This window comes from Corvus brachyrhynchos, unplaced genomic scaffold, assembly GCF_000691975.1.
Source record: "Corvus brachyrhynchos isolate BGI_N302 unplaced genomic scaffold, ASM69197v1 scaffold595, whole genome shotgun sequence".
In the NCBI taxonomy this organism is placed as follows: Eukaryota; Metazoa; Chordata; class Aves; order Passeriformes; family Corvidae; genus Corvus; species Corvus brachyrhynchos.
The window spans coordinates 1,174,476-1,186,662 of NW_008238373.1; the positions used below are offsets into that span (position 1 = coordinate 1,174,476).

At 39.5% G+C, this 12,187-nt stretch overlaps 1 protein-coding gene across 1 annotated transcript in view; it reads right to left on the bottom strand.

The window, feature by feature from the left end:
* Positions 1-1,582: 1,582 nt before the first annotated feature.
* PPIL4 (peptidylprolyl isomerase like 4) overlaps positions 1,583-12,187 on the bottom strand; it is an 18,381-nt gene continuing 7,776 nt past the window's right edge. Inside the window, exons 9-13 of the mRNA XM_008635319.2 lie at positions 10,071-10,137; positions 9,122-9,233; positions 7,496-7,592; positions 6,985-7,123; positions 1,583-1,864 (exon numbers count right to left, since the gene is read on the bottom strand). Coding sequence (XP_008633541.2) covers positions 1,643-1,864; positions 6,985-7,123; positions 7,496-7,592; positions 9,122-9,233; positions 10,071-10,137 — 637 coding nt within the window. The 3' untranslated portion in view covers positions 1,583-1,642. The remainder of the gene's footprint in view (positions 1,865-6,984; positions 7,124-7,495; positions 7,593-9,121; positions 9,234-10,070; positions 10,138-12,187) is intronic.

Here is a 12,187-nt window from a genome sequence, read left to right on the forward strand (position 1 = left end):
CTGAGATAGGCAGATGCTGCCGCAGCTGTAATTTCATGAGAAGTTTGGACAGGGGGAGATGAACCAGATGAGGACTTTTGCTCCAAATGGGAAAGGAGAAAACCTCAGTCCCTAGAGATGAACCAGATGAGGACTTTTGCTCCAAATGGGAAAGGAGAAAACCTCAGTCCGTAGAGATGCTCCCAGAGATAGTCCTAAAGATGAAGATGATGAAGACCCTTTGCTCCCAGGGAAGGAGAAGGGCCTCTGTTTTTGTTTCTGAATGGCTCAACCTTAAAATTGTACCCCAAAAAACTTCAAGAGTGGACCCTCGAAAGCAGTTGCGGGAAAAGCTGCAAGTCGGGGGAAAGGACTCACACGCAGGCAGAGAGACTCCTCTTCCTAAATGGACTGAACAAGGTTATTATGGAAGTGGTAAACAGACTGAACATCTTAAGGGTTGTCTTTTTACATTGTCAGTGGGAGAAGGGAGGAAGGTGGGGGGAGGAGGAGAGTTCTGAAGGTGGTATAATTTTTTTTTCTCCCTCTTTTAGGTCTGTTAATAAACTTCTTTATATTCTTTCAAGTTTGGTGCCTGCTTTGCATTTCTCCTAATTCTTATCTCACAGCAGATAAACAGTAATGAGTATTTTGGACCAAACCGCTACACTAAATTGGTGTTTCTGCCTGGTTACAAACCGAACCCGCGACAGAGGGTTAGAAATGTTTTGCCAGAAGACAGTTATGGAAGCCCTGGATTTCTAGTTCCATACTTTGAAGGACATAAAAATTAGAGATTCATCAAAAGGCAGCTTCCTAGACAAGTACACTTTATAGTCAAGTCCACTTTAAGCCTTGGACTCAAGCCAAAGACTACAGAGAACTAAAGGAACTGTAATGCATGACATCAAAATAGATATCAAACTTACTCAAATACACGGAATAAAACAATTCAGAATCTACACCACATTTTTAAGCTGTAAAGGAATCCAACAGAAAACTGAGGAGCTAGTTTCTAAGCCTTCAACTAAAGAACAAAGACCCTAAAGCATGAGGAGTCCCCCTTCAAACAGGCCTCAGCTATATCAAAGTGAAGAAGCTGATGTTTCTGCTGTGACATCTTCAATGTTATTCTCAACATTACAGAGGAAGGTGGGTTATTTTCGTTCTGTTTTCTAACTACCACAAGCACCAAAGATATTGGACTCTAGCTTTGTTTTTAACAAAGCAAAGACAGAGCGGATGCTGCTAGAAAGTACATTCCTGTATTAAATATCCTCAGTATCCCCACTCAGCTTAGGTCTGGAGATTATGGTCATCTGGCCTGGCCTGCTTAGTCAGAATTTTCTGCCATGGGGTGATTTCAGCTGCTTTTGTTCCTTAAATACCAGCCTTCCCAAAGAATCATCTTAATAAGAAGTTCTCCTTCTGCACAATCCATTGAAATGCTCTAGCTACTGGCACTCCAGGGTAGAGCAATTTGCAGCGATTCATCTTGAATTTTAGAATTAGCAGATCATGTTCCAATGAGGGGTATCAAGCTATAGAATCTTACGGCATATTGCAGTCAGACACTACAGCAAGTACTAGAAAAAAACCACTATCACAAAAGAAAAAAGTTTAATTTATTATTTTACTTCCCCTCTGTCTTTTTTCTTGTCCTTCATCTGTATTTGGATCTCTCTTTATCTTTTGATTTCTTAGGACTTCTGCTTCTGTCTGCTTTTTTATCCCAGTCTCTTACTCGGACGTCTTCTCTGTATTTGTCCTTTTGCCTGCTGTAAGTGTAATCTCTCTCCTGAGAACGGCTGCGGCTCCGATGCCTGTCTTTCTTGTCACTCTTGGTCCTCTCCCTACAGCGTTCTTCATGCTTTCGGTCAGAATCCTGTCAAAGGAATTGGACAGAAATGCAGTTACAAACAAGAGGGGGAAAACATACAAAGGCATGAAGAGAACTAGAGAAGGAAGGAACTAAGGTGGTTCCTTAGCTACAGCTGATACTACCTTAAAGAGATTCACATCCATGATGATTTGAAAAAGGTACCACAAAAATACCCCACTGAAACCATCTGGAAAAAGTAAGTTTACAAGTAAGTTTCTGTCAGTGTTTATGGAAAAAAAGCATGGCTGTCAGGCATGCTTCTTGTACGGCCTAAGGAGCTTTAGCAAAAATTGGTTATAACAGGGATTCCACTCAGATGGATATTACCAAATTCTTCACAAGCATTGAACAAGTCTGTAAGCTAGATTTGGATATTGGATTTTTTACCTAAGCAATGCAAGTATTTCTGTAAGTTTTGGTTCAAGCCCCACAGGCATTCCAGTGCTATGCAGATGCATAACATTTTTTAAGACCTGCCTGCAATAATTCTTAACGGCCTAAATTCTAGGCTTCAGCAAAATGAACAACCTGACAGTTTAGTATCACTGTATGTGCTAACAGAGAGATACAGTTTTAAGGGATTTTAGTAACAGCACTGTTAAGCACAGATCAATATGAATTAAGAAAAATGTCTGCATTAAATCACACAGTATTTCTTTCCTCATTTCAGATATTATTTTTCTAAGTATGTACATTGACAGCAGCCTTTACAACTGTATGGCTAAAACCTATGCTCCATGTACAAACAAGCAAACTTCATTTATTTAAAAGAAAAGTAAAAAACTCTACTTCGAACAGATTTTATGCAGAAAGCCAGTGACTGGGGTGGTTCCCAGAGCAAACACCACCTTTAGAATGACACTGATAATACTGAAATACTAGGGTTACAATAAGCAACATAAACACCCTGGATAAACAGACACACAAATAATCACAGGTTTGATCTTTAACAAAAAAATTCTGCTACTGCTGGGTACAGAAATCTCAGTGGTGGCCAAATGCCTATTCCACATCTTTAACATCAAACTTTATTTCAGTACAGATTTTAAAATCTGGATCTGCCAAAAAGACTCAGTGGTGCTTCCAGCTACTTATAAGAGCTTTGTCCATTCATCCTCAAAATGACACATAGCCATATTACTCTTGTACCCAAAAGCCTCACTCTCCATATGTTTGAAACAGCACAATAGGTTTCAAGCCCATCCGTGACAAGGCCTGAGTAAACATCAGATGACAGACATGCTGGTGGAGGGGTAGAGAAGAACAAGACAAAAAATATTGGCCAGAAAATGAAATGGTGGGCTTGGTGTATGGCTGCCTCCTAACAGGTTTGTTGCTGGAGATTCCTCCCAGCACATGGGAGAAATGGGAGAAAAGCAGGACAGCACTCAGTTGAACAATCTACCAAGTAAACACTGGAGACAGGCTACTGGCTAAGTGGGGCCAGGAACAGGTGAGTGAACACTTCAAGTTACAGACAAATAGCCCATACTGAATGCCATAGAAAAGGACAACTTGCTGAAAGGATTAGAAGTCATACAAGCATTGAGTTAGACAAGCACAGTAACCTTCACAAAAGCATTTAAAGTACAGGTGTACAGGACAAGTCTGAAAGTAACACAAAAAAGTCACCACATATAGCTAATATGATCACAATGTAAAGAAAAAAATGTGTAATTTGAACAGAATGAACTGCATCTTAATTTCTTGCCAGCGTAAGTTACATTTCCCCTTAAATAAGATTTTTCATTTTAGTCTTTGGCATAGAAAAAGCTCATTTTTAAAACACACTAAATTACTAAAAATAATGGTATTTTGAAATCAAATTTTTGTACCTGAAACTCAAAAACATGCTGTTTTGGAAGAAGAAAAAGATCCCTACTTAAAAACAAGCTCTCTCTTACTGCTGAAATATGTACTTCTCAATCCAGGATCACAGCCTCTCATCAGTCCATGAGTAAGTGATGATCACCCCAATTCTTAATCCAGCACTGTGTTGCAACACACTTGAAGAAGGAAATAAGGAAAGAGGGAAAGATGCTGCTCTGGAAGTTCATGGCTGATTTTGTCAAAAGTAGTAACTTGCTAAACAGCAGTTGCAGGTGAAATAACTATAAATAACATGGCCACAAAAGTAGAATGCATTTGCCACCTCTCACATACATTAAACACACTAGCTAAAGGTTAAAAGGAGCAAACAAACGAAGAGTGCCTTTTTGGGGGGGGATTTTGATAAAACTTGACCCTGAATATAAAGGGAACAGTGTCCAATAAGCAGTAAAAGCAGGAAATTAAAACCAGAAAAATCAGTACCTCTGCCAAAACCATGCACTGCAGAAACCTGAAATCAGGAAGCCCCTATGTCTCACAAAAATCTATTGGATAGGCTATACTACTTCACAGATCCAGTTATCTTAAAAAATAAAATCCAAGAGAAAACACACAGAAAAAACTGGAAGGGGAACGAAGTCATAATATCGATCTCAGGCAGAAGCATGACCTGTATTCAAAAAAACTCTACCAAATCCTATTCACAAACCCACATGGGAGTCTACCCTCCTGCCCCTGACCCACATCCTGTTGCCTACTAAAAGTAAGCCCCAGCACCCTACCTCTTCTACCCACTGGAATCAAGTCAAACACCACAAGACTGAAAAATACATTCTTGAAACATCAACACAGAGGCCAAAGATTCAGGAAACAGGTGTCAGACCAAGAAAAGGATGAGTCAAAATATACTAAAGAAAACAACGTAACACCAGCAAGAGAACAGAAAAACAACTCATCATCATGGAAACTATTGAGAAAATAAAACCCCTTCAAGTCATAGCTAGAGTTGATAGCACAAACTGCAGTTCCAGTTGCCAGAACTTCCCATTATAAGCCCCTGATCTCTCTTAATTAAAATCTCTGCCATGGTACGGACTACGGGGTGGAAGTTTCTGTATGAAGCATGGCTACTGTCGTCTTTGGCTGATGAGTTGTGGAAGGTCTGCTGCTGTTTTATTTAAAAGTTTTTACCTCAAATACATTCAGTGATTTACAAAATAGGGTTATGGGAGAATGCTTTGTTTGCCTATACTAAAAATGCTACCATTCACTAAAAAGTTTCCATCCTGTTATGCTTTGTGCTGCACTCACTGTTCACACTGAACACGCTCCACCTCAGAAACATGCTTGCTTCCCCTGAGTTCCACATATAATGCTCAAAGTATGAATAGTAAAAAATAAAACAAAATTAATATTTTGTATATGCTAAACAGGATTTGTCATCTAAGCTGCCTGCTGATTTCACTAAAGAGGCCATACCCAAAATATTGTCTGTGTGAGACTCAGTACATACTGCTCAGTATGTGCGTATCGTACCATACACACTCACGAGAATATTCAAATCCAGAGAGAAAAATTCTTCCCAGAAATTAATTTTCACAACTTTAAGAGGGAACTACAATGCTTGCCATCAGAGAATAGAAGTAAGCCTCCACCTGTGATTTTGGACATAAGAAAGCTGAGCTACCTATAGCAAAATGGGTAAAGATGACTAAGAGAGAAGAAAGCTGTGGGAAAGAAGATACCAGAACACAGCAGCAGCAGGTGAGATCAAACCACATAAGGAGCAGGTGACTAAATCACAAAAAGATACACATAAACACAGAAGAGCTCACATAGTCAAGCACTAGAATATATTCTATTCCAGAACCTGAAAATAGCACCAGGAATCCCTCTGTCCTTGTTCATGTTTTTGTGCTACGAAGTCTCACAATCCCTTTGCAACAATTAGAACAGATGTTGACAACCTGTTGCTGCCAGCACTTTCTGTGCCACCTGCAGGGGTGAAGACTTCTAAACAATTTTAAAATGTTCTCTGCTGATAATGCATGACCAGCCAGTTCAATGGGTGTAATTCCTGAACAATCAGGAACAAAGATTACCAGCAAAAATACCTGTTTCAAGAAGGCTAAAGCAACAGTTTCACTCAGCCAGTCAGGAGGAAGACAAAACCAACATTAGTCAGTATCTCTTGTATGTACATGCTCCAGTCAAGACTTTACCGATCTGAAAAAGTCCCTCCCCTCCACTCAAAGGCCCCTGACTGAATTAGTACAGTGACAAAAAGCCTGGGTCCATGAATGAGCAATAGGGCTTACTGCTGGCACAGAAAGATTTTAATTGCTGATGTTCATGAGAAAAATTACTTTTAAGCATCCCAGCAAGAAGTGATGTATAAGAACAGAATCACGTATGCTCTGTGTACACAGATCTTACAGCAGTACTCAAAACTCAGGATGGGACAATGGCCTGATATGCTGTGGCTGAAACTTTCACTTTCTGCAAATTTGCTAGAACACAGGTTTGTTCTCACTCATAAAACTTGCACTGTTAAAATAGTGGGGTTCAGGTTTTTTTCTTTTTCAGCTTAGCTCAATTCTTCCTAATGCTCACTTCAGTAGCGGTTAACCCTCCACTTTCTCACTGCAGACTTCGTTTCCATGAAACACCACATCTTGACTATCCCAAGTTCACAGAAATGACAGGCTGCAGTGGAACTAATGAATGACAGAACTACTGTCTCCTGGTGCTCTCCTCCACAGTCCCAGCCTCACAGCACCATACGCTTGCACATTACAGATGCAAGCAAACCCACATGCAGATTTTACACAAACACTTCCAAAACAGTTAAGGACAAATACAAAAAGATCATGTAAAGAGACTGTGTTCCAACTCCATATAGGAAAAACCCAACATAAGATGGTCTAGCAAGAAAATGAGAAATAGCCTACAGTCCGGAAATATGATTAACTACTAGTTTATGACTGGGAATATGTGAACAACAGGTTCAAAGTGCTAAAGATCCCCTACTTTACGAGAGGCTACATTACCTCTTCAGGATGTTTTGGCAAAAAGCCATCTAGACGTGCCAAGCTTCAAAAGTCCAGGAGGATCTGGAAACCCTCTTCCATAATCAAATATTAACATCAGCCTTCTGTAGGTTTACAACTGCTGTGTTTTACATGGGACTTTGCACGTCATGTCCTTATTCAATATCAGACTTTTTTTTCCTGGCTTCTTTCATGAGGAAAACAATGAACAGGCATAAGGTTAATGCATGAAGAGGCAAGTACCTTAGATTTTTTGGTCCTCTTGTCGTCATCTTCATCTTCAGAGTGGTGGTGCTTTTTCTTCTTTTGTTTTTTAGCCAAGTGTGACTGACTTGTGTGAGACTCTTCTATATCCTCATCCAGCACAAGGTCATACTTGGTGCTGATGGAGTTGGTTAAGGACAGATTTGTCACCCAATATCAGTAAGGAGCAGAGCACAACAGCCCGGGAAGCAAACAAATCCCTGTTTATCCGACATGAGTTTACCAAGACTTAACACGTATTTCAGACTCAAAACATTATTTACCTGCACACAACATGGATGTGAAACAGCATATTCTGATTTGACTAAATTCATCAAAGCTTATAACGTGAAAAACAAAAAATGCTTAATTACATCTCAAACACCAAATGGTTATATGAAGTAGCAGGGAAACATCCATTTGGCAGGCTTTAAAAATAAGAAGTTTTTTCCAGGCTGTTTTCATAAACTCTACTTAATTCAAAAAGTACCTTTGAGCAGAAAAAGGATACTCTTGCTTTGGTTTTACCTTCTCTTTCAGAGCAAGTTTTGAAGGCTTGTCACGTTCCTTCTCATAGTCCTTGAAATCTTCCTTGGTATACCTCCCACCTGTCCACAGAAAAATATATTCATTTCACTCCAACCACAAACACAACCAAGACTCACAGCTATCATTAAGTTCTGATTATGATTTATGGGCTGTTTATAACCATAGAGAGGTCCACAGAAGAATCCAGTTCCAGAAACAACACTGACATCTGTGTAACAGAGTAGAAAAGAGCAGGACAAGCTGTGATGTTCTGTCCTTCTCTTGCTTGCAGATCCCATTGAACAACATCCAGCTTTCTCCTCATTCATGTCCAGCACAGACAACACATGAAGAGGATCATAAATCAGGCTTCAGCAACTGGCTTAGGCCCATTTTTATTACAGGTCCTATATCACACTGCTTAAAATTCTGTTACCATGAAAGCTCACAGACTGTTCTCATTATTAAATGACTTTTTGCTCTGGTCTGCACTGAGGGTAAACTTCTGAAACAGCTACAGCTTAAGAATTCAAACAGAAAACTAAGAAAAAAAGTTGTTCACGTCTAGATTTAAAGAGGGACACTACAGACTTCAGTTTCCATTCACTCACTGAAGTACCAGCGCACAGATCAACAAACTACAGCAACGTGCTGCCCTCCCACGGCCACGCTTAGAACTGCAACACTCACTGGCTAGGCCAGAAACCACTACCGAGGGTAGGAAGGTCATTTTTTGGGTACCATAGAAGCACAAGACGGCAATACAGTTAGCTTTCCAATATTTTGGACAATTTAGACCTCAGATGGAGTTTCCCACGCAGGCAGTCAATACAGGATGCACTGCAGCATCTGGTATAGACAGACTACAGAGTCATCTCAGCTCTGTGAGGACAAGCTCCAGTACCCCAATATTCATGACCAGAACCCCATCTGGAGAAACTGCATCCCAACAACCGAGGGCTGACTGCATTTTTAGAAGACGACACACAAGAATGTCACCAATGCAATGCACAGACACCTCTCCAAGTCCAGTGTTTTCTTCACGCCCCCAGTAATCAAATAACCACTGCATCCACCTCTTCCACCATCCTTTTCCTTCCAAAACATCCTCAAACACCTGAAAACGGGTTTTTGTAACATACAACCTGCCTGCCATTCAGTATGTTTGACCTACAGGAGGTGAAGAGCAGAAATCCCTGGCCTGAATACTGACTTTTTCTTGTATACACCTGATTATCATATAGTGAATAAAGAAAAGAAACTAGAAAATAACAATTATTGTCATATTATTTTGCTAATAAGTAATATAAAAAAAACCAATGTCCAAAGTTTGAGACAAAAAAATGTTTTAGTGGCAAAAATACATTGACTAAAAAGGTAATCAGTGGCAATGCAATGTTAATGTAACAGTAGGAAACCCTTCTAGTTTTTCTTATGAAACAAATGAAGGGAAGAGCTAACAACTGTGTTGCACTATTTATTACAGTACCAGGGAAATTGATAGCCCTGAAGATGAGATGATTTAAATTCCTAACTCTTTATATAATGCTTAGTTTACGAGTCATGGATTATTAAGTTATGAGGATAAAAGAATTACAAATGTACCTACCTTTTCCCTTCCATTTAATCTTTGCAACAGACTGGCTAAAATCCACATGTATCCGTCTGTCATCTATCAGCACATTGTCCATTTTGAAGTAGGCTTTCTCACAGTCTTCCTCCTGATATTAACCAGCAAAATCTTGAGTCACAATTATTTCATAGGAATATTCACTGAAGAGCTTGAACACAAATTCAGCAGTGGCATACATTTCTTTCTGAAATTGACTAAAGCACCACAGTTCTTGCATTGTACCATTCCAAAAGAAATAGTTATGCTTTGTCTGAATATCAGCATTTCAAATCCCAATTCTTCAGTTCATTTCACTATTTTAAAAATTTGCCAATCCAGCTACACATTTGGCACATGTAATACATTCAGGAAAAAAAGAAAGGAAAATAGGACAACTAATAAAAGCTCCATTTTAACTACATAAGTAGGCTAAAGAAAAGTGAGAACACTTTTCCAGTGTTTTCCTCACAGATGAGAGATACCAGCACACACAAAGCTATGCACCACCAAGAGAACTGCTGCCATTAGTCTCACAGTAAGAGCAGTGTGTTGATACCGCAAGCATCATTTACAAGCCCAGAAGAGAACACTACTGTACACACTGACCTATCTTATTCCATACACCCTCCTCTCTTTATGCTGCATGCTCCTAGCATTCCCTTCTTTAACTCTTCAAAGTCCTAATGTGCTCTGGGGAAAAAAAGGGCCTGATCCCCTCCCACTGGTTTCAAGACAACCTAAGAACATTTTTGCACTGCTTGCTCAAACAGAGAAAGACTTAAATGTTTGTCTCATTTAGGACCTACAACTTGTATAACCAAGTCAGTAAGAGTAAATATTAGCTACCCCACACTTGAAGATGTCAGTGTTTTTCCTTAAAGGAAGTACACCAAAAAGGGGCTTTTACATGCAGAATCTACATACAGTTTATACTGAAAACCCATACCTTTTCAAACTCAATGAAAGCATAACAAAGAGATTCGCCAGTCTTCCAGTCTCGGATCACTTCACAGCTGAAAAATTGATATGAAATTAAAATGTTAATGCTATTGGAGAAAAAAATGCAAGATAGGACAGCACTGCTTAAAAGGGAGAGTAAAAGTTAGAAGAAAAACCCCAAAACGCCAACCCACAAAGCCAAAACACCTTGAAGGTATTATAACACTTGATTCTGAGAGCCTCTACTGATCTGGGGGCATCTGCAAGAAAAAATGCATGAGACACTATTTTGAGCAACTATAGTAAACTCACAAGTGGCTACCATGAAGTGTAGAACTAGAGATGGATTTCTAATTGGTGAAACAAAATGTATTTTACAACATTGCTGTTTGTTATTAATTTTTTTGCATTTCACTAATGCAAGACAAGAAATTTCACATTCTGTTTTCTCGGTCATTTAAAGCAAAGTTTAAACAAACATCCTGTGACAAACTTTCTCTTCTTAGAAAGCACCTGTTTAGCAGCCTGTCTTTTTATCAGGCAGGTCACTGGCCAAAAATAAGAAGCCTGAAAGTACTAAGTAGAGCAAAATGGGAAGAATACAATATTGCATCAGTATTACCCAACTCTTGTACTTGACATAAGAATTCTGACTACAGGATACTGAAGGAGGCAAGAAGGGCAGGAAATGTGACATTAAGGTGAGACTTAATAATGAGAGACCTCCCCTATCTGTACTGAGGAAGTGACAAATCAGGATCTACAATCAAAAAGCTGGGGGGAAAAGAACAAGAAAAGAAGTAGTACATAATGCTATTCAGACAAGCTATAGGAATTCTTTGCAGCAGAAGGAAGAATGGCTTTGTGCAAGAACTCTCCTTCATGGATTATTCTGAGAACCTATCTGAAAGTGGGAGGTCTGCTGAAGAGGTAGTAAACAAACTGAGAGAGGAAAAAACTTAGAAATCCCTAAGGCATAGACAAATCACGCTGGAGTTGTAAGAGTGGCACATAATGCCAATTTCACCCACACACACAGATCTGGGATAGCTTAGGATCTGGGAGCCTGCAGGCCTGTGTGCCAGTACTGCACAAACTGCTAGAAACTCCAAGCAGAACAGAGTTAGCATCCATCTCAATACACAGGACCTACTCCAGACCACCTGAATAAACTTAAGTGAAGTGCTCTGAGAGAGTCAATACGCTCATGTGTTGTGGTGATGATGATGAATTCCACGCAGTCTTTTGAAATCCCTCTGCAAATTCTAATAAACTGCCGCACCAAAGGCTTTTGGGGAAAGTAAGCAGCAAGGGCATAAGGAACATCTTTGCATTGATAAACATGCAAAAGACCAGGTAAGAGTAAACTAATTCAAAGTTTGCTGACGGTACTAAATTGTGCTGATGATATTAAATTGTTAAAGATAGCAAAAATAAAGACTGAAAAAGTTGCAGAGAGCCCTTACAAGACCAACAAAACAGCAAATTACCTCAATATGATATAAATAAATGCAACAAGATATGCATGGATGGAACCCTAACTGTATATTGTAAACAAAAATCTCAAAAGAAAAAAACAGCTTTAGCATTCACTAGAAAAGGAGTTGAGAGTAATACAGAGAACAAAACTGTTCCACTGTAAATCTGTAATTTCTTCAAAACCATGTGCAGTTCTGGTTCTCTCATCTTGTGATGAAAGGAAAAGGAAAAGGTTAAGAAAAGCAAAACAAGGTAAGGAAGTCTCTACTACGAAGAAGCATGGATATGTAGACTAGTGCTCTTAGCATGGAAAAAAAATAACTTTGGGGTGTAGGACAGAGGAGTGCAGGAAAGCAGATTTCATTGCCCATCATGTCTTCTGATAGCAGTACAAGGAGCAATCAGATGAAACTACTAGAAGCCAAGGTCAAAACTGAGAAGGGCAGTAGGAATGAGGAACATCTTACAAGGAGTATATCAGATGCCACAGATGTTTGCTTCTTTATCCCAAATCATACATACTCCCACAGGAAAGAAAAACCCAGAGACTGTATCCAGCTCATTAAGCACCTGATATAAAAACTGTCAAAAGGAGTGAGAGGACATGGGGCAGGGAGGAGTGTCATGCGCTTTCTTGGTTCCCTA